This window comes from Balaenoptera physalus (genome assembly GCF_965194825.1).
Source record: "Balaenoptera physalus genome assembly, chromosome: 7".
NCBI lineage: Eukaryota > Metazoa > Chordata > Mammalia > Artiodactyla > Balaenopteridae > Balaenoptera > Balaenoptera physalus.
In genome coordinates this window covers 4,042,227-4,066,093 of record NC_138886.1, presented here as the reverse complement: position 1 = coordinate 4,066,093, position 23,867 = coordinate 4,042,227, and the positions used below count along the sequence as shown (strand labels likewise).

Below are 23,867 nucleotides of genomic sequence, written 5' to 3'. Positions count from 1 at the left end.
GTTGCCCCAGGAGGTCCCTAAAAGGGCTTGGGGATTGATCACGCCGCGGCGGGGGTGGAGGGGGGTGGTGGTCCCTGCCCCTCGCCCACCCGCTGTCCAGCCCGGGCGCTTCTGTCCGGCCAGCAGAGGAGTAGCGTTTTTTACAGGCAGCGCCTTGGCCACCTGGCAGGGTTGGGTCGCCTAGCAACGACGGGGTCCTTCCTGGCTCGGCGGCGCTCCGGGCCTGAGGGGACGCTGGGGGCCGACGGCCGCGGTGCGGGAGGCGGCAACGGGACGGCGACGCGCGGTTGGCGCGCCCGGGGTTCGGCTTCTGCATCCGAGGAGAGATGAATACGGCCAAGGCCCGGGTGGGGCCCGCGGCCGACCGGCCTGCGCCACCCGAGGAGAAGGAGGGCGAGGCGGGCGGGAAGGAGCCGGGGGCGGACGCGGCCCCCGGGCCCAGCGCCGCGTTCCGCCTCCTGGTGACTCGGCGGGAACCGGCGGTGAAGCTGCAGTATGCGGTGAGCGGCCTGGAGCCGCTGGTGTGGTCCGATGACCACCGCGTGTCGGTGTCCACGGCCCGCAGCATCGCTGTGCTGGAGCTCATCTGCGACGTGCACAACCCGGGCCAGGACCTGGTTATCCACCGCACCTCGGTGCCTGCGCCTCTCAACAGCTGCTTCCTCAAAGTAAGTCATCCCCGGGCCGCAGCCCTGGGGTCTCTTCCTGCTCCCTTCCCGCGGCCGCGTCACGGGTCCCCGGGGAATCCCGGCCCACGCCTAGTCCGGGGATTCCCCCCCTCGCCTCCAGCGCTTAGGGTCACGGTAGCTTAAAAAACAAACAAAAAACCGTCCAGCCGTTTACGCCCGATTTCCCGGGTCACCCATCCACTCCCGACACACGCACACGCACACATCTCGGGAGGTCCCTCTCGGAGCCAGGCTTCCCCTTTGCCCCAGCGTCTGGCCGGCTGCGGGCGCCGATTTCTTTCCTCGGTGCTTTCTGAGGCTCCACCCCCTGTTGACCCAACCCCAGCCCTGCCTCTACCGTGGCTCCTATTGTCTGGGGCTTGCTCCCCGAGGCCTTTGGCTGGCTTTGTTTACTGTGTTGTGCCCTCCCCTTGCGCCTCTTTTGCTTTGGAGGAGAAAAACTGGTTCTTTCCATTGTCTTAACTGTTTCAGTGACTTTATTATGAATGGTCCTTGCTTCTCATCTTGCGCAGATGCATAAATACTGGATGTCGGGGTTAGTACTCCAGTTTTTCTTCAATAACTAAGAGGCTTTGGGATGTAGAACGAAAAATAAAGCCTCTGGAAGATAAGTGCAGTTCTTAAACTTAAAGCCCGAGATCTCCGTGTAAATTTAGTGCTTTCGGCTTCATATTAACTAAGTTTGCCTTCAGAACTTTAGGGCTCCTGAAGTTTTATTGTTCTATCATCACTATTTGCAAGTTTTTTTTTTTTTTTTTAAGTAGGAAGTCGTATTGTTCATTTTAGTGGTTTAAAAGTTATAGATCTGTATGCATATATGTGACAAAGTGTATATTCATCCTTCAACACATTTTTGAATACCACTGTGTATCAGCTAGGCACCAATCTAGGTTCTGGAAGTAAAGCATTGTACAAAACAAAGTCCCTGTCCTCATGGAGCTTACCTTCTCGCAAGTCGTGAACAAATAACAATGTAATAATGGGTAGTGATAAACGTTGTAAGGGTATGTATCTATATAAAGATAACGTATTTTTGTGAACTTGAAGTTTTTTAAAAAAAACTCTTACCCTGCACAGCCATTTAAAATAGGAATCACTAACTGGGTAGGGTGCAGGGAACCCACACCACTTTTTAGGATACTTAATCCAAGTTTGAAACTGATAATTTGATGTTGAATTGGATCATTGGTAAACCTGTATGACTAAGCCTTCTAAGATCTTGGACAAGATGTGAACAAATTGATTCAAGTATAACCAATCGGGTGGATAGATGTTCGTAATGCTGCCGAACTGAGAAACACTCAAGGAGGGAGGCAGAACAAAGGGCTTTTAAAAGGTGTATGCTCTGCTGAAAAGAAACTTACTGTTGCTAAGGATGTTCATATGCACATCAGCTACAGAAAATCTTAAGTGTGTGTCTCAATATGGTAGAGATTTAATACTTTAGCAGAGAGAATTTAAAGAAAGGAAGGAATAGTGAAGCGAGATGCTTTTATCAGGGAAAGTTATTTGGTGGTGAATCTGCAGCAGACCTTAAAAAAGGTAGGGTTTAGGTTGTAAGAAGTCCTCCGGAGGAAAGGGTCATCCAGATGGCAGGAATGAGGTGCCCATCTCACGCACATACATGTAAATCATGAGCATAACTTGCTGCTGTTTGTGTAAATAATGATGGGTCAACAGTTGAGTTCAAGTAACTTTCCTAGAGAGTCAGAGGAAGTAAAGTGAGGCCAATTTGGGAATTTTGAAGGTCAGTCTGAGATGGTTGACTTCAACCTAGGAAGGCCTAAAGTGCTGTTACAGTATCATAGACGTGGACTGACCTGGTGTGGTTCAGGAATATGAATCTGGCTGGCCTAGAGGCAAGTAGATGATTGTTGGGGTCAGTGTAAAACAGCGGTTAAGAGATTGCACTTTGGCACCAGATAGCAAGATAGGCCTATCTATAAAAGGAGGGTAATAAAACCTACCTTGTTTAGAATATTTGTAAGATTCAGTTAAATATATATTTATATACGTACATACATGTACATACATACACATGTGTAATTACTTAGCACAGTTCCTGGCACACTGTAAATGGTCAATTTAAAAAATAGTCATACAAGTATGAAGGAAGGAGTCTGGGTTAATGCTATGGCTGTGGATATGAAGTTATTTATAGTACTGTATTCTGATAAAAATTTGACTCTGTCGTTGGTTCCACACCTGAAAAATGAGTAACAGGAAATCTTTATATATCCCACTGGTAATTGATTGCTTTCCTGAAATTAATTAGTAGCATCTTCCCCTTCTGCACTGTTCTTCGGTATGCACATCACAGAAACCACCAATCAATTAGCAGTCTTACTAGCCTAGCACTGCCTGGTGAATGAATGCTGAGTTGTCCTGCAATTCTAAAAGAGGCTTCTGTGGGATAAAACTGGAGTAATGGTAGGAATGTAAAGAAGTCTCTATCTGTACTTTGATTGCACGACCCGTTGACAGTCCCTGTGGATTTAAATCTACTTGGTTCTGTCCAGCTCGCTCTAACATGAAAGACGGACATTCTGCAACCTAGATTTCAGTATGTAGCACTGCTAGAAGATAGATACTAAACCTCTTTGAAGCTTTTGTCTGATCGTTATTTAGATTATGAATTTTTTCAGGAAAATATGCAGTTAAATAATAGTTGACATATTATCTGCTATTTGCAAGTTAGTGTCCTGGGCACTGAGGTTACGTGATATAAAGGTGAATGATATAAATCTGAAAAGCAATAAAATAGTGACTTAAGAATAAGTTTGCGGGGGCTTCCCTGGTGGCGCAGTGGTTGAGAATCTGCCTGCCAATGCAGGGGACACGGGTTCGAGCCCTGGTCTGGGAAGATTCCCCCATGCCGCAGAGCAACTAGGCCCGTGAGCCACAACTACTGAGCCTGCGCGTCTGGAGCCTGTGCTCCACAACAAGAGAGGCCGCGATAGTGAGAGGCCCGCACACCGCGATGAAGAGTGGCCCCCACTTGCCGCAACTAGAGAAAGCCCTCGCACAGAAACAAAGACCCAACACAGCCATAAATAAATAAATAAATAAATTTTAAAAAAAGAATAAGTTGCGGACTTCCCTGGTGGTGCAGTGGTTAAGAATCCGCCTGCCGGTGCAGGGGACATGGGTTCGAGCCCTGGTCCGGGAAGATCCCACATGCTGTGGAGCATCTGAGCCCATGCACCACAACTACTGAGCCTGTACTCTAGAGCCCGCGAGCCACAACTACTGAGCCCGCGTGCCACAACTACTGAAGCCTGCGTGCCCAGAGCCTGTGCTCCGCAACAAGAGAAGCCACCGCAGTGACAAGCCCACACCCCACAACAAAGACCCAACGCAGCCAAAAATAAATAAATTAATTTAAAAAAAAAAGAATAAGTTGCAATTTCTTTTCCCATTGGACTGCTGATTTAATGAATCATCTAGTTGTACACAGTTCCAAATTCTAATAATATGTGCATAACTAATTTGTATCAGTTGTTAAGAACGTTAGTAATATTAACTCCATCTACTACATTAAGTTAAATAACTATTTCCTGTCTTTGGAATTATATTCCTGCCCTCAAGAAGTTTTCTGTCTAATAGCTTCAAATGAGTTTTTATTTGTTAGGTGCTTACAAAGTACGTAGCTACTAGTTGTAATAGTGGCCAACTAGGAACAGGATAGTGATAGTCAAATGATTGGCTGGGGGTCAGCCTCTGGGAGCTGGATTCTTAACTGGTATGCTCCTAGGGCATCTGAGTACTTGTTTTGATTTGTTAACTAGTTTTGTGATATGGAGAGTTGAGGGGAGGTGCAGTAGGCTAATTCAAACTACCTAACATATTAGAAATTACTGTACAAAAAACCCTAAGGATTTTCCCTGCTGGCTGACATCCACACTGCTCTCCATTCCGTCAAGGATTCTTCCTGCAGTGAGTAGGACCAAGCTTGAGCTTCCTTTATTTCATTCTGTGCTGCTGTTTGGGGTTATACATTCTGTAAGTTTACTTTCAGTTCCATAGTAGCTTTTACTGTAATAGTAAATTGTCCTAGTCTGAGGATTATTGCTTAGTTTACAGGATTATGGGATTTGGTGAACAATTTTATATCTACCCTTCATTTGGTGGACAACTTAATACCTACCTACCCTGCATTTTACACACTTTTATTAGGTCTCATTAACATTTACTTAATCCTCAGAGAGTATTAATAATTGTCATCATAGATAACATTTATTGAGTATTTATTAGTATGTGCTTTACATACATTGACTTAATTAACCTTCCAAACTCTATGAGAACATGTATTATTATACTCTTTATAGACGAGGAAATTAAAGCCAGAAGGTTTAAACAGTTTGCTCAGGGTCACAGAGCTAGTGTATGATAGAGCCAGGATTTGAATGCAGGCAGTCTGGCATCACAGGACAGAGTTTTACTCAAATTTTATATACCCATCCAAAGCTCTGGGCTTTGATTAGCATTGTTTTATTAACAGGTTAGCCAGTGACACCTGTATTTAATTGGAATTTCCAGTCTGTATTTCTCCAGCATGTCTGTAGATATAGCCAAGAGACTACCCTAAAATCAAGATACACTGCCCAAGACACAATTTCCAGAGATGACAGCCCCCCGAAAGGTTCTATTGTTTAAAAAAAAAAAAAGTTTGGACGTATGGACACCAAGGGGGGAAGGGTGGGGGTGGGATGAACTGGGAAGATTGGGACTGACATATATACACTAATATGTATAAAATAGGTAACTAATGAGAACCTTCTGTATAGCACAAGGAACTCTACTCGATGCTCTCTGGTGACCTAAATGGGAAGGAAATCCAAAAAAGAGAGGATATGTGTGTACGTATAGCTGATTCACTTCGCCGTACAGCAGAAATTAACACAACATTGTAAAGCAACTATACCCCAATTTTTTTTAAATGGTAAAAAAAATAAATAAGTAAATAAAAAATAAAAGTTTGGATAACTCTGGTTAAATAAGTCTCTTCAGTAGCTCCCTGGCTGTAACTCTTGAAGGGGGAATAATGTATAATATATAGCATTTTCAAAACTTATTTGGTTATAGACCTCTTTTTCAAGGGGCAATTTAGGGGAGTGATGTTCTGTTTAACACACTTTAGGAAAAGTTAGTCTTCTAATTCATTTGTTGGACTTTACCTTTCATTTTATATGCTTATTTATTATGCAATTTAGCAGTTAACTATTTGTTGCATTATGGTTTTCTGACACATCTCTGGTTGTCCAAGCTTTATCGAGGAATGTAATGGTTCTGAGTTCATCTTCCAAGGTCTTTCTGTATTCTGGAGTGTAATTCCTCTGGGCTTGGGGGTTTAAAGTGAGTTTTGTTATATCCATGTATATTTAGGCTTGAGTTCCTTTTTAATCATGTTTAATCTACCCTTTCCCGTTTAAAGATCAGCTTCTATGTAAAAGAAGATTGACACTAAAAAGGAATCGAAAGATTCTGCTTTCTCTGTTATTCATTTCTCTAAAGACAGTGGTTCAAGTCCTTTTCTTCTTCCTGCTTCTGACATAATGGAAACCATATTTTAATTGACCTGTGTTCTTTTTTGGCTTTAGCCTTTCTGACTATTTTCTTATAGCTCTGGACCACTTTCTTTTGGTCATTTATCTCTCCTCTGTCTTTAATGTCCCTTTAAAATCTTTCTAAAGAGCTCACCATTGTACACCTAGACATTAAATAAATAGCACTGCTCATGTATGTTACAGACTTGGAGGAGGGAGAGATGAATGAAAGCTAGAATGATCTCAGAAGGCTTCATAGAGTTTGACCTGGTAGGAGGGATGGGATTCAGATAGGAGGAACGAGAGCATTCTACACAAGGGAGCCAGGGAAGGCAGAGTGGGAGTGTTCAGGGAACGGCAAATAGTCTTAACGGCAGTGGACATTATTCTATAGAAACAGTGGACAGGGACTTCCCTGGTGGCGCAGTGGTTAAGAATCCGCCTGCCAGGGGCTTCCCTGGTGGCGCAGTGGTTGAGAGTCTGCCTGCCAATGCGGGGGACGTGGGTTCGAGCCCTGGTCTGGGAGGATCCCACATGCCGTGGAGCGGCTGGGCCCGTGAGCCACAGCTGCTGAGCCTGAGCGTCTGGAGCTTCTGCTCCGCAACGGGAGAGGCCGCGATAGTGAGAGGCCCGCGCACCGCGATGAAGAGTGGCCCCCACTCGCCGCGGCTGGAGAAAGCCCTCGCACAGAAACGAAGACCCAACACAGCCAAAAATAAACATAATAAATAAATAATAAATGAAAATTAAAAAAAAAAAAAAAAAAAGAATCCGCCTGCCAATGCAGGGGACACGAGTTTGAGCCCTGGTCCAGGAAGATCCCACATGCCACGGAGCAACTAAGCCCGTGCGCCAAAACTACTGAGCCTGTGCTCTAGAGCCTGTGAGCCACAACTACAAAAGCCCATGGGCCTGGAGCCCGTACTCCACAACAAGAGAAGCCACCGCAGTGAGAAGCCTGTGCACTGCAACGAAGAGTGGCCCCCGCTCACCGCAACTAGAGAAAGCCCACACAGCAACGAAGACCCAATGCAGCCAAAAATAAATAAATAAAAATAAATTAATTAATTAAAAAAAAAAAAGAAAGAAACAGTGGACAGAACTGTTGGAGTTGGCTCTCAGCGTAATTTGTAAATGAAATTTTAGGTAGAAAACTTAAGAGCTGACATTTGTATTACAAAAATATTGTTAAAAAAAATATTGTTAAAAATGCAAACATCTAATTGTATCAAAGATGTATATAGATAGATGTTTTTTCATGACTTTCTCCTTTATTGTTTTGTGACTAGTTCAGCAGAATGCTTAGCTGACTCTTTAGAATCAAGTACATCTCTGTCATTGCTACTGCATATGTCAATTCTGAGAACAATGTGGGAACGAGGCTATGAATAATGACAGCACTTATTCTGACCCTTAAAAAACAATTGCCATTTCCTGAGTGAATGCTCATTTAGTCTTAGACATGTGCTTGATCTTTTAAATGCATGTCATGCCAAAATTAACAGAACTGATATCAAATTACTGTTTTACATATTTATAATATGTAAACATATAACTGATTTATGTATTTATGTGAATCAGTTAATTCACCCTAAGCAATGTACGTATAGTCCTCTTAGAGTGAAATATTTATCTGATAGTTTTTATATCTCTTATTTTCAGGTTGGCTCAAAAACGGAAGTTGCTGAGTGTAAGGAGAAATTTGCCACCTCTGAAGACCCCACAGTCAGTCAGACTTTCATGTTGGACAGGGTGTTCAACCCTGAGGGGAAGGCTTTGCCACCATTGAGAGGATTCAAGTACACTAGCTGGTCCCCCATGGGCTGTGATGCTAATGGCAGGTGCCTCCTGGCAGCACTGACCATGGACAATCGCCTGACCATCCAGGCTAACCTCAACAGACTGCAGTGGGTCCAGCTGGTCGATCTGACGGAGATTTATGGAGAACGTCTTTATGAGACCAGTTACAGGTTCTCTAAAAGTGAGGCCCCAGAAGGGAATCTCAGGGATTTTGCTGAGTTTCAGAGGAGACACAGCATGCAGACACCAGTCAGGATGGAGTGGTCAGGCATCTGTACCACTCAGCAGGTCAAGCATAACAACGAGTGCCGCGACGTGGGCAGCGTGCTCCTGGCCGTCCTCTTTGAAAACGGTAACATTGCTGTGTGGCAGTTTCAGCTACCGTTTGTAGGAAAGGAATCTATCTCTTCATGCAACACGATTGAGTCAGGAATCAACTCTCCTAGTGTTTTGTTTTGGTGGGAATATGAGCACAATAATCGGAAAATGAGCGGCCTTATTGTGGGGAGTGCTTTTGGACCTGTAAAAATTCTTCCTGTCAATCTCAAAGCAGTTAAAGGCTATTTCACGTTAAGGCAGCCTGTCGTCTTGTGGAAAGAAATGGACCAGTTGCCAGTACAGAGCATCAAGTGTGTACCGCTGTATCACCCTTACCAGAAGTGTAGTTGTAGCTTAGTGGTGGCCGCAAGAGGACCCTATGTGTTTTGGTGTCTTCTTCTGATCTCCAAAGCAGGTCTGAACGTTCACAATTCTCACGTCACAGGCCTGCACTCACTGCCGATTGTCTCCATGACTGCAGACAAGCAGAATGGGACGGTATATACTTGTTCCAGTGATGGGAAGGTGAGGCAGCTGATTCCCATTTTCACAGATGTTGCACTGAAGTTTGAACACCAGTTGATTAAACTCTCGGATGTGTTTGGCTCAGTGAGGACACACGGGATAGCCGTGAGCCCCTTTGGTGCGTACCTGGCCGTCATTACCACTGAGGGCATGGTCAATGGCCTCCATCCCGTTAACAAAAACTACCAGGTTCAGTTCGTTACTCTCAAAAGCTTTGAAGAGGCAGCTGCTCAGCTTCTGGAATCTTCAGTTCAAAATCTCTTTAAGCAGGTAGATCTAATAGACCTAGTACGTTGGAAGATTTTAAAAGATAAACATATCCCTCAGTTTTTACAAGAAGCTTTGGAAAAAAAGATTGAAAGCAGTGGGGCCACCTATTATTGGCGTTTCAAACTCTTCCTCCTGAGGATTTTATACCAGTCGATGCAGAAAACTGCTGCAGAAGCCTTATGCAGACCCATCCTTGAGGACTCAAAAATCTTACTGGTTGACTCACCTGGGACGGGCAGTGCTGAGGGTGAGCAGCCGGAAGAAGGCACTTCCTCCGAACAGACGAATAAGCAAGGCCTTCAGGAGAGGAGCAAAGAAGGTGGTCCGGAGGGCCCCACAGATGACTCGCTCGCTCAGGCTGGAGACATTGGAGGCCGAGAGCCAATGGAAGAGAAACTCCTTGAAATCCAAGGGAAAATTGAAGCTGTGGAAATGCACCTGACCCGGGAGCACATGAAGCGAGTCTTAGGCGAAGTATACCTGCACACCTGGATCACAGAAAACACTAGCATCCCCACCCGGGGACTCTGTAACTTTTTAATGTCCGATGAAGAGTATGATGACAGAACCGCACGGGTAGGTGTTGATTAACAAAAGCACTGAAACGGAAAAGTCTGCTATCTTTGTGAGAAAGAAATGACCTAAACTTAATTCGTAAAGCTCAACTTCTGCTTTGACATTTTTTAGGTAATTGATTGGCATGAGGTGCAGGAGAATAAATAAGAAACAGATGAATGCAGAGGGCATATTCATATCACACAAAGAATATTTCAGTTCTTACTCTCACTGTGGCCTTGATTGATACGCAAGGCTGTGGATGAGCTCCAGAAGCAGACTGCGTTGTGATTGGGCAGACCCAGCAGGGGAAGTGTGGCACACCCTCCTTTCCCTTCCCGTTTGCAGAAGGTTTGGGGAGGACTGTGGCCGGGATTGTTTCCGTTTGATAGTACTCGAGGGGTCTTCTGATTTAGTCTAGAAGGGCATAAGAGGTAAACAAATGATTACTTATACATTGTTGTTTTGTTACAAAAACTGGGTTATAATCTTTATTTTGATGGTAGAACAATCTTGCAGTATTACCCAAAATGTATTTCACAGAATTCAAGTTCCCTGACAGAACAGTAGGGTTCCAAGCTTGGGGAGATACTGCATGCTCTGTACTCCTCTTAAAGGTTCCCAGTGTACATCGTCCTTCTAAGGGTTCTGGGAATTCCTATAGGAAAGAAATCATTTAACTTTGTGTAGCTCAGTGTTATATAGACTTATTAATCAGGAATCCTGAGCTAACAGCTTCTAAAATCCTGAGGAATTGGGTTTTAAGGAACATACTGTATACTAAAATATTCAGGACCACAGATGTCTGTGGTTCTTTTTACTCTGAAGATTGATATTTATTCTCACTGCCTAAAGTCTTATCTAAAATATTAATTGCAGGTAATAAATTCAGATATCTTCATGCCTAATGTTAAACCATTCGCGAATCACTTGCATTTTCTTGTTGGAAAGGTGTGTGTGTGTGTGTGTACCCGTACACCCCTAAAATTATTTCTTAAGGATGTTTGCAACAATCTGATGTTGACTGAAAAACAATACACAACCTAAAGGTTCAGAGTTACATTTTATTCGGCAGACAAAACTGAGGACTTAAGCCTGGGACACAGCATCTCAGATAGCTCTGAGGGACTGCTCCCAAGGGGCAAGGGGGTGGAGCCAGGATATATTGGAGTTGTTGCAACAAAGACCAGGGTAGTTGGAGCATTAAAGGTTACTGTTAATTAAGGAAAACCAGATATCTGAAGTTAAGAAATTTAGCGCTTTTCTATGTATGGGAAGATGCAAAGTCTGGGCTCACTGAAATCATTCCTTTGATGTGCACCTCAGCTACATGGGGCCAGTATCCCCATGTGCTTCTCATCCCGAGTCTCCTTGGTGCACCGTCGGGGGTGGCTGTAGCGGCTGACTGCTAGGGGCGGGGGTGGGGGGGGTGGGGGGTGCATCCTGCCTCCATCCTGAGTTCCCTCAGGGCTCACCGACGGGCAGCTGTAATGTGATGGCTCGATGGCTGCAACATCCTTTGTTTACTGATATGGCAAGCAGTACTTTCATTCACACTCGAGTAGTTAAGATGTACTGTTCATGTAATGGACTTTTCATCTTTGAAAGTCAGCTTTTAAGAATTGTTTCATTGTGGTCTAAATTGTGTGGAAGAGTTTTCTGGTATCACTGGTTCATAGGACCTAGCAGGGATGTTATAAGCGTAAAATATTAACAAAAACATTTTAGGGAATTTGTAATGGAAGCTGGTTGGCAGTGATTCAGAATAATTGACCAGGTGCTGCATGAGCATGGAAAGCTACATTTAGCATAGTTACTTGGTTCCAACAGAGCCAATTTAAAGAAGGGAAGCTTATACTTCTGCCCATCTACAGCAACTGAGTTTTGATTGAAAACAATACATTTCATGTTTTAAAATCCTACTGCGTAAAACAAATGTTTTTTGTTTTGGAGTTTACTAGTTAAAGGCTAAGGAGAGCACTTAACTTGTAACTTGGAATTTATAATTTTCTTTATCCCCTGCTTTGAAGCTTGCTTGTGAAATCTGACAGTAAACCATTGGACAGTTTTCTTAATAAATGCATATATTTTGAAAGACAGGGAATAAATTTTGTTTTCAACATCTAAAAAATAAAGTAAAATCCTACTGTGTGCATAAAAATGAATCTTTTCAAACCTAGTACATTGGTTGTCCCTGCTGTAAGGGACCATAAATTAGAATTCTCAAGGCCATAAAGGCCAAAAGTTAATGGGCTTTAAATTTGTAAATTATATGTAGAGTAGGTAAGACACCCTTTTGAGCTATTAAGATACCGTTCAGAACTTCAGTGAACTAATTTTAGTGAATCGCAGACTAAGAAGTTCTTACACAAGAGCTTAAGTGTCAATGGATTAAAACTTTGAAGGACATTATCTGCTAGTAAGACAAGGTGGTTCTTAAGGGTTGGTGTATCCCATGCCTCCCAGGAATATAGCTGGTAAAGGTGTTCTTCCAACAAAATAATGAAGTAGATCAGTGTTTTTCAGACTTTCATTTTTGGAGTGATGCAATTCTAATAAACAAAGCAGAGAAACAAGCAAAGCTGAAGTAGGGCCAAGGCCTAGAGCCTGCCCCGTCCATCTCTCCCACTCCCACGGTGGGTCCCGCCATGCCTCTGCTGTGAGGTCGGTTGGTCTCCAATTGCAGGCTGACTAGATTGGTCATGGGTCTTTGGGCCATCAGAAGGGGAAATTATTATTTTTTAATCTTGATTATCTTTTTCCTTTGTAAGCTTTTCTTAAAGAATAGACATTTGTATAGTTCTACAGAGTTAGTGTTTCACATGATATTTTGCCTATAGAGATTATGTTTTTCTTTCTTAAAGTCAAAACATTGTAAGTGTAGCTGAATACTTTGTCTTCTAACAGAACTCTGAAGTCCTTGTTTCAGAAGCAACTAAAGGCAAGTAATAAGATTTGCGTTTTCAGAACAGTTTTTCCTTTAGTGGGTAAAGTCCACTCTGTCGTCACAGGGTGCCTGAATGAATTTATTTTATTGTACTCAGCCAGTTGACACAAGTTGAAGGTCCAGCTTTTTTACTTTTCAGAGAGCGTGATGGGCCTACGTGGAGATGCAGAGCTCCTGTCTTACGTAAGATACCGTGTAGTTTTCCATTTCTCCTTTGTGTCGGGAAGCCCTGCACTCACCACAAAACACTGCTGACTGCTTTGTCTTACTAGGTGCTGATCGGACACATCTCAAAGAAGATGAACAAGCAAACTTTCCCTGAGCACTGTAGTTTGTGTAAAGAGATTTTGCCGTTCACAGATCGCAAACAGGCGGTCTGTTCCAATGGCCACATTTGGCTCCGGTAAGCGGCTTTTGCTCATTTTCCAGTTTTGTGTCACACAGACCACTGTAAAGTGTTTATCCAAAGTATATGTTGCCCATGCCACTAGGTTGGAGAAAAGCTGCTACTATAAAACCTGGTGTGGGCTTTGTACCATCCGTTTGACTCAAGCAAGACACCCTTTAATGATGGGTTTTTTTCTGCTTCTTGTATATAGGGGTTTATTTTGGTAATATTATTTTGCTTTGAAGTAGCATTAAATTTTTAAAAATCAGTATGACAAAAGCAATACCTGCTGAAGTTTATAGAATATAAAGTGCTTCTGTACTCTGGTTTAACTCTAACAAAAGGTAGAGGTCGTCTCAGTCTCGCTCTAAGAGGGAACCTTGTTGTGTCCTCGTCTTACGGCCCCACGGGCTGCATGTGACGCAGTTGATCACTCCCTCTTCCTCCTCCTTAAAGCACTTTGTTATCACCTGTCCCTCTGGACACAGTGTCTCCTTGATGTCCGTCTTTGGACCTGTCTTTCTTCTGTCAGCACTCTCCCTGGGCTGTCGCCTATCATCTGTACACTGGTGACTTAAACATATTGCTTTAGTCTGAATTGCTTCCCTTCAGTCCAGACTTCATATCTAAGCACCTACTCAGTTGCTCTGTTTGGAAGTTATAAAGGCATTTCAAATTTGAATCCAGCCTATTCTTGCTACCTCCACCTCTACATCCCTGGTCCAAGACACCATCATCTCTTGCCCAGATTATTATAGTTATCTCCCAGCCCATCTTCCGTGTCTTTCCTTGCCCCCTCCAGGCTGTTCTAAGTAGAGCTGAGGTTGTGATCCTATTACGACCTCATCAGCTCATGTCACCCCCTCTGCTCAAAACTCTCTAGTGGCTGCCCATTTCTGATGAGTAAAAGCTAAAATCCAGTCAGTGGTCAAGACTCCATGGCCTGGCCCCCATCCCTTCTCTGATCTCGCCTACATTTTCTCCGGCTTGCTGACTTCACTCGAGGTGCACTGGCCTCCTTGTTCCTCAGGTACACGCAGCACCCCTCCCACCCTGGACGTCTGCACTGGCTCTCCTCCCTGCCCGGGGTGCTCTTCCAGCAGGGGTCCACAGGGCTTCCTTCCCGGCCACGCTGCCTAAAATTGTGACACCTGATGACATCCCTCTCCCCTCTCAGTATGCAGTCTTCATCCCTCTTCCTTGCTTTATTTTCCTCCTTAGCAGTTATCACCACTTTATATATATATATATATATATATTTTAATGAGGAACCTTTTCTTTCTTTTTTATAAATTTATTTTATTTATTTTTGGCTGCGTTGGGTCTTCGTTACTATGCATAGGCTTCCTCTAGTTGCCGTGAGCGGGGGCTATTCTTCGTTGCGCGACGTGGGCTTCTTATTGCGGTGGCTTCTCTTGTTGCGGAGCACGGGCTGTAGGCGCGTGGGCTTCAGTAGTTGTGGCACGCAGGCTCTAGAGCACAGGCTCAGTAGTTGTGGTGCACAGGCTTAGTTGCTCCGCAGCATGTGGGATCTTCCCGGACCAGGGCTCGAACCCGTGTCCCTGCATTGGCAGGCAGATTCTTAACCACTGCACCACCGGGGAAGTCCCACTTAATATATTTTTTTACTTTATGTTTTTCTCCTTTCTATGGAATAGAAAGTTCATGAAGAGAGGCAATTTGGTTGTTTTGTTCATGGCTATTTCTAGAACAATGCCTGGTGCGTGGTAGGCACTCAGTAGGTTTTTAAAGTTTATTTCCAATAGAAACAGGATTGTGCTACATATAACTACCTTAACAACTTGCGTGTTCTCTTAGCAAGATGTTGTGGGCGTTTTCCACATCAGTACATAGATCCTGTTCTCAACAGCTGTAGACTTTTCCACTGTGTGGATGGCTCCATTACTCCCTCTCTTACTGATGGATGTCTGGATTTCCCGGCCGTTGCTGTGTCCCTAGACTTCTTCTGATCTGACTGTTCTGCCTTATGTTTGGGGAGAAGAGGAAACAAGCTTGTAATAGCAGTGGCCTTGTAACAGTAGCCACTTGCGCCTGGCGCTGCCAGCGTGCCAGGCACGACTCTAAGTGGTACACGCATCCTGAGCCACACGAGGGGCACCGCCACTGTTCCCATTTTTACAGATGAGGAAACTGGGGCCTGGGGAAGTTTCAGTTTGTCCAGAGGCACACAGGCGGTTAGCGGCAGAGCTGAGAACTTGGCCTTCTGACTCCAGAGTTCCCATGTGTAACCACTATACATTGTTGTCTCTCAGATGGCTTCTTCCACAAAAATTATTTTCATTTTTGCTGACTGAAGTTAGTGCCGGAATACCTGGGTGTAATTTCTCCCGGTGAGAATGCGTGCTTGCTCCCACTCAGGTATAATCTTTCTTCCTGTACACCCAAGTCTTTACTCAAGGTAAACCTACTTGGAATTCCTTCCCCCAACCTCCCTTCCTCTTTGTATTTTTTACTGCTTAGTTGCTCATCCTAAACACTGTTATCCTGCAGAAAACCTTCCGCGCAGAGCCCAAGTGCTCGCTCTGATATCCCATTGCTGCCCACCTTCCCTTATTTGCCTGGTCCTGGTAGATGCTCAGTGAATGGTCATTGGATGGAATTGAACCTCTGAGCTTTTGTTCATGGCCCTTCTTTTTTTGCACCATTAATTTTGTCTTCGATATCTTTCAGGTTTTCCCCACTGTGCTGTCAGATTCTTAAAGACAGTGCTTATACCTAATCTTAAAAATCACTAACAAGAATAGTTTCCATAATTGATTTTTTTTAACATATGAAAAATTCACAGTGCAATCAGGTGTAAGCAGACTACATTCTTTCTCAGTGCTGCAAACATGGCAAAAACAAGAAGCTGCAGTGACTGTCTGGATTAGAAGCTTTGTACCTCTTGGTTTAGCCTGACCGACACTTCCCCTTTACTAAGTGTGGGGTGGGGTAGGTCTGGCCTGTGCGGAGGGATACGTTGTCGCCATGCATTTGTGAACTGTTTCTGCCCTTTACTCAGTTAACTTGTGGTTTTAGAATAACTGTATGTGGTGAGTCACCTCCAACACTATGCTGCTTTCCACCCTTAGTAGAGCTGATGGTGCAACCTGTCTGCTTTCAGGTGCTTCTTGACCTACCAGTCCTGCCAGAGTTTGATATACAGGAGGTGTTTGCTCCATGACAGCATTGCCCGCCATCCAGCCCCAGAAGGTGAGTGCTTTCCCAGCTTGTGGGAGGGTGAGCTGGAGCACGCTGGCACCGTGCCAGCACCCCCAAGTCCTGCATCCCGCTTAGGCTCGCGCCATCAGGGGTGGCGAGCGGGCTCCTTGTGCTCTGTACGGTATTATCATGAGCCACAACTAATTAAAAGATGATCACTGGAATATGCACGTTAACATACCTGTTGCATTTTAGTATGTGAGTAAGTAGGGCTGCAGTTTACTGTTCTGTCACTGCAAGCAAATCATTTATTCAAAAAAGCTTGTTTTAGATGGCATGTATAGACTATACAGTATTTGAAGGAAAACTCTGCAACTGATAACGTATACAAAGACAGCATTGCTGAAACAGGGACGTGCACTTGCAGTCATCCTTCTAGTAGCCATGGTGGGATTCTTTTTCGGGTTGGTCAGTACTCTCTTTCCTGATAGCCCCGGTGACAAAGCCCACATTTATGACATAACTAGTTGGAAATAAGATCGTAGACGTGAGTCAGGAATTAGTGATGTAAACAGTCCCATGAATGTCAGTTTATGACCTGAGGTTCATTAACATCAGACTAACCAAATGAGCTAACTAGACACCATTATACACCTGTGTACACTTTGGGGGTAATTTGTGGTCTCAAGTAAAACAAAATGTTCTGTGTAAAACTACACCCTTATTGATTTTTGCTCTCACCTGGCTGAAGCTCTCTAATTCTGAGAAGTTGGTGTGTTGGCAGCTTGTGTTCTGTATTAACTCTTTGTTATGGAAAATGCAATCATAAAAGTAGAGAAAAAGAGTGTAAGAAACTCTGATGTGCCCATCATCCAACTTCAGAAACCGCCGCTCACGACCTTTTATGTTTCATCTGTAGTCCTCCCCTCTCCCCTCCTCTTGCTGGGTTATTTTGAAGCAAATTTGGGGGGACTTTCAAACACTCATTGCAATTGAGAATTGGTGTACTATTTAGACAGGAAATCAGGAAAAGATGGAAACAAAAAAAACACACCTGCCAGTTGACTTTGTGTTGAGCCACATACAGCTCTCGGGAAGAGTGTGAATCGCTGAGATCTGGCGAGTACTAACCAGTAGAGCACAGTATTTCACAGACCAGGGAAGTTTTTAAAAGGGGGAGAAAGTGTTGACACAGTGTTGCCATGTTTTTATTTTTCCAAGTAATGTATTTTTTAAAGTTACTGTTACTGTCATTTTATAAGAGTATTTTAACATTATCCATGTATGAAGGAAATACTCTCAGAACAAAGTATAGTCCTTTCTTTAAACAGAATAAATTTAGCTTTATGAAACACTCATTCATTACCCTTATTTTCCTATTTCATCACACACTTAGCTTTGGGAACCACAGATTTAGTCCAGCCTCGTCTAGAATGTTGTAGTGAGGGGCTCTGTCCAGGGACACAGAGCTGGGACCAGAATGCCCATCCCTTAATACTGTGGTCCGTCCAGGGCTCATCCCATTTGATTGCCTTTTCTGAAGTTTACGCTCAATACTGCTTGTCTTACTTTTGCAGATCCTGACTGGATTAAGAGGTTACTGCAAAGCCCCTGCCCTTTCTGTGATTCTCCTGTCTTCTGAATGTCCACGATGGGAAGATGGAAAGGGCATGTACTCTGCTGTGGAAAGTGCCGTCCAGCCCCAAGAGCTAGGACGTGCAAGAGGAGAGGCGCCCTTCATGACTGTACATAGGGCGTGGGGACTCACTGCTGAAGTGTGTTCTCTGTCTCCAGGGACTAAAGGATGTCTTTAAAGTGACTGAGTGCAGGGATTTTAAGTCCTTTTGAGATGAACGTTATCCCCCAACTCCTTGCCAATGAGGAACACTTATTTTTCAAGTGTCTTGACTGAAGCAGTTTGAACAAAACGCATGCCCTGTCATTTCTCAGAACAGAATGGTCCCTTCTAGGGAGTATGGATAAGGGCCTTGCTGGGCCGAGTTAGGCTTTTTAATCCTGGCCTTGGTCTGGAACTGCCTTGTGGTTCCAGGGAGCCTTAGTTACCTGGTACGTGGTATGCAGTGTCCCAACAGATATTAAAGTGTCTGAAGCAACCTGTGGGCCTGATATTTTGTTCTCAACAAATAGCTGCAGATCTGCATCCTCCCACTTGTTTTTCATGCATATGGAAAACATTTTCTTAAAACTATATATTTGAAAGAGGTTGAAGCCAAGACTAAAGTTGGTTTTAATGTGTCAAAAGATCAGGTGACTCTTATAAGTTAATAATTGTGACTTATTTTTAATGATCTCTCCCATGTCATCAGTTTCCTGCTCTGACTCCTTCACAGGTATAAGGATGTCAAGTATTCCTGTTCACATGCGTCACAACCCTCTTCAGACTTAACCTGTGACAACTTGGTGAGATATTTGTACATAGAGGAAAAGTAATATTTTCTCCTTTTAGTATTAAATTAAAACATTTAATATTTTTAATGTTGATATTTCCAGACGTATCATTTATATCCCGAGTCTGTCTAGAGACTTCCAGAAAGAGACAGGCAGCTCAGAAGTGTGGACCCTTGAGCTCTGGTGCTATCGTGTGTGTAGCTCAGTCGACCAGAAGCTGGGAATTCCTTCTCTCTGCAGAGGTCCTCGATATTTATAATACAGGTATTTTCCTGTGGACTGTTAAGAAGAGATGTTAGACATTAATTGGTCTTAAAACCTAAAATTAAAAATAGACATTCTAGAACTACAGTGTTCTTGGATTTTTAAAATAAGTATCCTAGGGATTGGTGCTAATTAACAGGACTGTAATGCACTCACCTTGAAATGGTGCATATTTCTGGAAAGTTGGATGGGAAATACAAAATGTGAAATTTAAGTGACATTAAATGCTATCTATTTTGCCTTTATTCTAACACTTATTCTTGCTTTTATTTTTGTATCCTTAGTGAAAGACATTTTGTCCTCACTGAGAAACACTCGCTGTTTGGAGAGCATGTAACAGACACCCTGCTCCCGCCTGTAGCCTCTCTCCCCTAGTGTCTTCCCTGCTCTGTCCGTAGGTATTGGAGACAAGAGCCCTTAAGAGGCACTTCCAGACAGTCTGCTTTGAAATGTCTTTTGTTTCCCATTCAAGTTTTCGTTTCTGTCTCCTGTGTTGAATTCTGTATTTCTGCTGCTGTTGAATTCTGTTGGCATCGTCTGCTTATCTTTCTCATTTTGGTGGTAATTTCAAGAGGAGCGTTTATACAGACTTTAGGGTCCAGCATGTTCAAATGATTGTCAGGGAAGAGAACCAGGCAGCATTAAAATCAGGAAGAACACAACTCAGAAAGTTGTATAGTTGCGGTCGTTTGTGCCTAGAGCTGTTTCACTTTACAGTAAATATGACAGTAAAAATTGAGATCCTGTCAAGGAATTATTGCAGTTTTTATAATCAGAGCATGCTTAGTTTCACTTATTTTTTTTTTTTCCTAATCAGAGTTAGTAGTTGATTTGTTCTTATTGGGGAATTTTGTGCTGCTGCCATTTAAAACTTAACGTTAAGTTTTTATTTAAAGCAGTTATGTGTTTGGGGGGAAAATTTGACTCTTAGGAATAAACTAAAAAGGGTCACCTGAGTTATTTTGTATGTCTGGGTAGCAGTAAACATGGCAACTCTTTTACTAGAACGTGACTTCTCTCTGGGGGGGCTCTGCCCAATGGCATTCTTAAGGCTGAAATCCAGCCAGCACCTGCCTCAAATTTCTGCACACCGAGTTGGGAGCCCTCCGCCCCCTCTCCCCACCCGTCCCCTCTGCTGTGGAGGTTACTCCATTGACCTGTGAGAACGAGAGGAGGTTTGCAGTTAATGGCAGCATCACAAACACAGTGCACTTCTGAACGTCCTAAGGGTCAGCATACTTGGACAGAGTGCTGAGCAGTGAAGCCCTGGAAGAGCGGGAGGGACACCGGGAAATTGTCTCTCCTGGTTTACACTTACCATGCCCTCTATACCTTCCTAAAACTTACCTGATCTGTGTAGTGGATTTCAAGTTAATTTCAGCTGTCACTGCTCCACGGCGTGGATGAGACGGCGGTGACACCACTGCTTTGCATGAAGGTGCAGGAGCAAAGGTCCTGTGCAATTAGACCTTCTAAGCCACGACAGCGTTGCATTTGGGGAGTCTGATATCCACACCTGTCACACTTTCTCTGCTGAGGGTTAATCTGTTCCTATTATTCTAGATAAGAAATTGATAGTTTGTTAGGCTTGATATTCATTCTGAAATCCTCATATGTCCACTACCCAGACTTCAAGCCATCTCTGCCTACTATTGTATCTGCCAAAACTACCAATTATTTTTCAATGTGAGGAGTTATTAGAACCACTGGTGGAGCTCATGGTCGAGGGTGACATTTTTCTGCTTCTCCCTCTAGGAAGTTTTTGAGAATGTTAACGTTGGGGCGTGTGGGCTAGACCTATTAGCAGCCTTCACCAGTTAATTAGGTTAAAAGAATGTCCGAGGGTAATAATTGAATATTAAAATATATTCTGTTGTAACTGTAATGGTGTCAGATAATATGCAGAAGAAATCAAGGCTCATTGGTCTTGTCTGGAGGAACGCAGAGCTGCTTTTTCAGAGCACCCGCTCTCCTGGCAGCACTGAACTGTGTCGGGGTTTGGTGAATTGCCACGGCTCCTGGAATGAAAGCAGGAATTACTGTCACTGTCCGATTTCCACGGGTCCGTCCGTCCTCTCTGCTCCTGACCTCCCTCTCCCTCGCTTTTCCTTCCAGGAGAGGTCCTCTCCGTTTCCGTCCCTTTAGTTCTCTCAGCTTTAGGACACCTTCTGAGCTACCAGATTTGAAAGAAAAATAGGTTTGTGATAAAATTTCTAAAAACTAAATCACATAGCAGGTCTCCCTTCCTAGAAGAAACTATTAAACAGTAGTTTTTCTTTCTAAGGGTAATAGTGTTAGTTGTTAACAACTTGATAAACTGTATCTGGTTTTCTTCAAAACTCTGAATTACAATTTCCCTGTTGGAAAGTTCCCACACCTCCAGGCTGGACTTGGGGCAGAGTGGGCTGGATTTCAGCTCGCTGCCACCACCCGCTCTGATCCCCCAGCCAGCTATTCCTGACAAGCCAAAAAATTCTGGCTATATTCAAAGTCAGCAGGCCTAAAGTTTTTAAGGGAAAGATAGGTTCTGCCCTTTTTTCTTTTTAGAGATGGGACAGCACAAACAGCAAATAGCCGGACAAATAAAAGCATCTCTTTCCGGCTAGCCCTGCACGGACTGTTGGGGTCTGCAGGCTTCCATGACTGAGTGTGAACACATCCCTGTGCTCTCACGCTGCCCCCTGTGTGCGCGGGGCTCAGCAGCTCTGTTGACAGTAGAGCTGCTCGGGCATCTGGCCTCTCCTCTCACCATCATCGGATTGTAAAAATGCCTCTAGAGCAGATCTAACTGAAGTGAAGTGGTTGCACTTTAGCTATTAGTGGACGTATCAGCTGGCAGTTTCCAGCAGAGTTTTAGACCATGTCTCAAGTCTCATAGGTATTAAGCTTTGAACTGCTCTTTCTTGATGCTAAAAGAAGTTTTTGGAGCTAGGATCTTCATGTGATAACCTGGTATCTGCAGTTCAAGCTGACGTTAGAGCACGTGAGATTTGACTGTCCTTATACCGAATTAAGTCAGCTTGGCAGAGTTGCTTCTAATGATCACTCTCACCACAGCATCGCTATCCTGGTGTACAGCAGGGTTTTCAGAAGATGCAGACTTGTTTCCCTGGCACAGATACACATCAGTATCAGGACTGGCTGGCCGGCCTGAGTCTGGTAAATAGGGTGCAGCCTCCTATCTGCATGTATGGTTTGTTTTAAGATGGCTGTTTCTGAAAACTTGCTGTAGAAATCAGTAAATTTAACAGGGGAGAGACTGTTTATATAAAGAAGTCCTGTAAAGAAGTTAATCTTTTTGTTATATACATATGTATGCCCCCAACCTCTTAATCAGATTAGGTGATTCAGCTTTTATCTTGCATTTTAACTTATAACTATACTCCAGGGGGGGGAGACTTAATATGCGATATGAGGTCCTAGACGGTGAGTTTATTTACCACAGTATTATATGGTTAACCAACATGGTGTTCATTCATTCATTCATTCATTCATCCCAGGCTTGGGAGGAGCTGCAAAGGGGGAATGATGATACTTTCATACTGATGTGATAAAGCAAAGGTGCAGGCTGTCTAGTTGAAATCTTGTAAATGGGTTGGTGGAATTGAATTTCAGAACTCTAAATCTTATAGTTATTTCTAAGGTAAAAACTTGCTTACCTCACTATTATGAAGTCCTGTTAGTTTCATAGAAGGTCCTGTGAAATGGTCTCATTGGATGGTGTAAGAGGTGGTGGCTTTGAAGCATTTCATGTGTTATCAGTTTGACGCTTGGCTAACAGACTGGTGAGGTCTAGGGTGTTTTGTTTTGTTTTTGGTACTAATGCAATATTAAATGCAAAAGTGAATTATGTCTTTTTCAAGACTGACTCAGATTTGTACTTCAGTGTATGAAAAGAAAGTGAACATCAAACTTGTGTATACAGAAATAAGACTGTATAGAAAAATAAGTCTGTGTTGTGTAGAGTAGTATATATTTTGTTTATCCAATGCCTGTGCTATCTTCGTGCTTGGCTTCAAATTATGTGTTTGTTTACATATGACATTTTTTGAAATAAAAAGAACAGGCATCTAAAAGCTTAAGGTTATAGAAAGGAGATGGTTTTTTAATGCTTACCATCTGATTAGGTGGTGTGTTTTAAACTTTTAGTGTGTAAATAAAAAAATTTTAAGAATAATAGCACATTTCGCTTGTAATACCCCCATCCAGAAGAATTGGCTGCTTCTCTGCATTATACGTATGTACATAGTGTTCATTATTAGATTGTAAGCTCCTCAAGGGCAGGAACTGTCTGTCTCATCTTGGTAGTTCCTGCAGCACCGAGTGTCAAGTGCCTTGCACAGAGTAGGTGCTGGTGATACAGCGAATGAGTGAGTAACTTCCTGCCACCTGTAAGACGAAGCATGGTTCACTTTTCCAGTGTGTTCAAAACTGCGAAGAACTGATGACCGGAAGAGGGCAGAATTCTTTCTTGGGTTTGAACTGGGTCTCCTGGGCTGAAGCAGACCATGCTGTATCCTTTGCACTAGTTATCTTCTTTCCCTGAAGATATACTGGTGTCCTGAGCTTTTATCTGATAGTAGGGCAGAGGTTTCTGGGAAAAGTTTGAAGTGGGAAAGATTATAGAGAAAATGAAGTGGAAATTATGGAGGGTGTTTGTCAAATGCAGTCCTGTGGGGCAATCTTATTTTAGTTATTACTAAAGAAAAGGGTAGCAGATTCTCTTTCTTTACCAGTTAGCTGGTTGGCCAATTTTCCAGTTAATGAAAGATCATTGGTTTTTTAGCTTTTTCCCATTTTGGATCCCCCGCAATTGCTCTTAGGATTCTGGTACTTAGAGTCTATTAAAGTTGCTGTGAATATCCAGTGCTGTACATAATGGCAGTTTTGTAAATGTGAAATAACCTCAATTATGTTGTGTTTTGTATGCAGAGCCACTAGTATTGTTATCTTGGCCACTTTTTTATTCAAAATAAATAATCAAATTACTTGTA

At 43.4% G+C, this 23,867-nt stretch overlaps 1 protein-coding gene across 5 annotated transcripts; it reads left to right on the top strand.

Annotated features, from left to right (window-relative positions):
- The first annotated feature begins 11 nt into the window (after nt 1-11).
- On the top strand, nt 12-23,867 carry GTF3C4 (general transcription factor IIIC subunit 4). 5 transcript variants are annotated; one of them, XM_082468139.1, is made up of 7 exons: nt 12-668; nt 7,898-9,724; nt 12,611-12,644; nt 12,790-12,833; nt 12,923-13,053; nt 16,163-16,251; nt 17,778-23,867. In XM_082468139.1, the coding sequence occupies exons 1-7, from the start codon at nt 327-329 to the stop codon at nt 17,840-17,842; spliced, it is 2,532 nt and encodes an 843-aa protein (XP_082324265.1). In that variant the 5' UTR covers nt 12-326; the 3' UTR covers nt 17,843-23,867. The 5 variants fall into 5 exon arrangements, 4 of the variants coding, with proteins under 4 accessions (XP_082324265.1, XP_082324266.1, XP_082324268.1 ...); XM_082468140.1 differs by lacking the exons at nt 12,611-12,644; nt 12,790-12,833; XR_014265437.1 differs by lacking the exons at nt 12,611-12,644; nt 12,923-13,053; nt 16,163-16,251; nt 17,778-23,867 and adding an exon at nt 9,836-10,137 and having other exon boundaries at nt 12,790-12,825.

Excerpts from the sequence above, each read along its gene's own strand:
- GTF3C4 (XM_082468139.1), top strand. The coding sequence starts at position 327 with ATGAATACGGCCAAGGCCCGGGTGGGGCCCGCGGCCGACCGGCCTGCG. Across the intron at positions 9,725-12,610 it reads ATGATGACAGAACCGCACGG|AACTCTGAAGTCCTTGTTTC; the intron begins GTAGGTGTTGAT and ends GTCTTCTAACAG. Across the intron at positions 12,834-12,922 it reads ATGCAGAGCTCCTGTCTTAC|GTGCTGATCGGACACATCTC; the intron begins GTAAGATACCGT and ends TTGTCTTACTAG.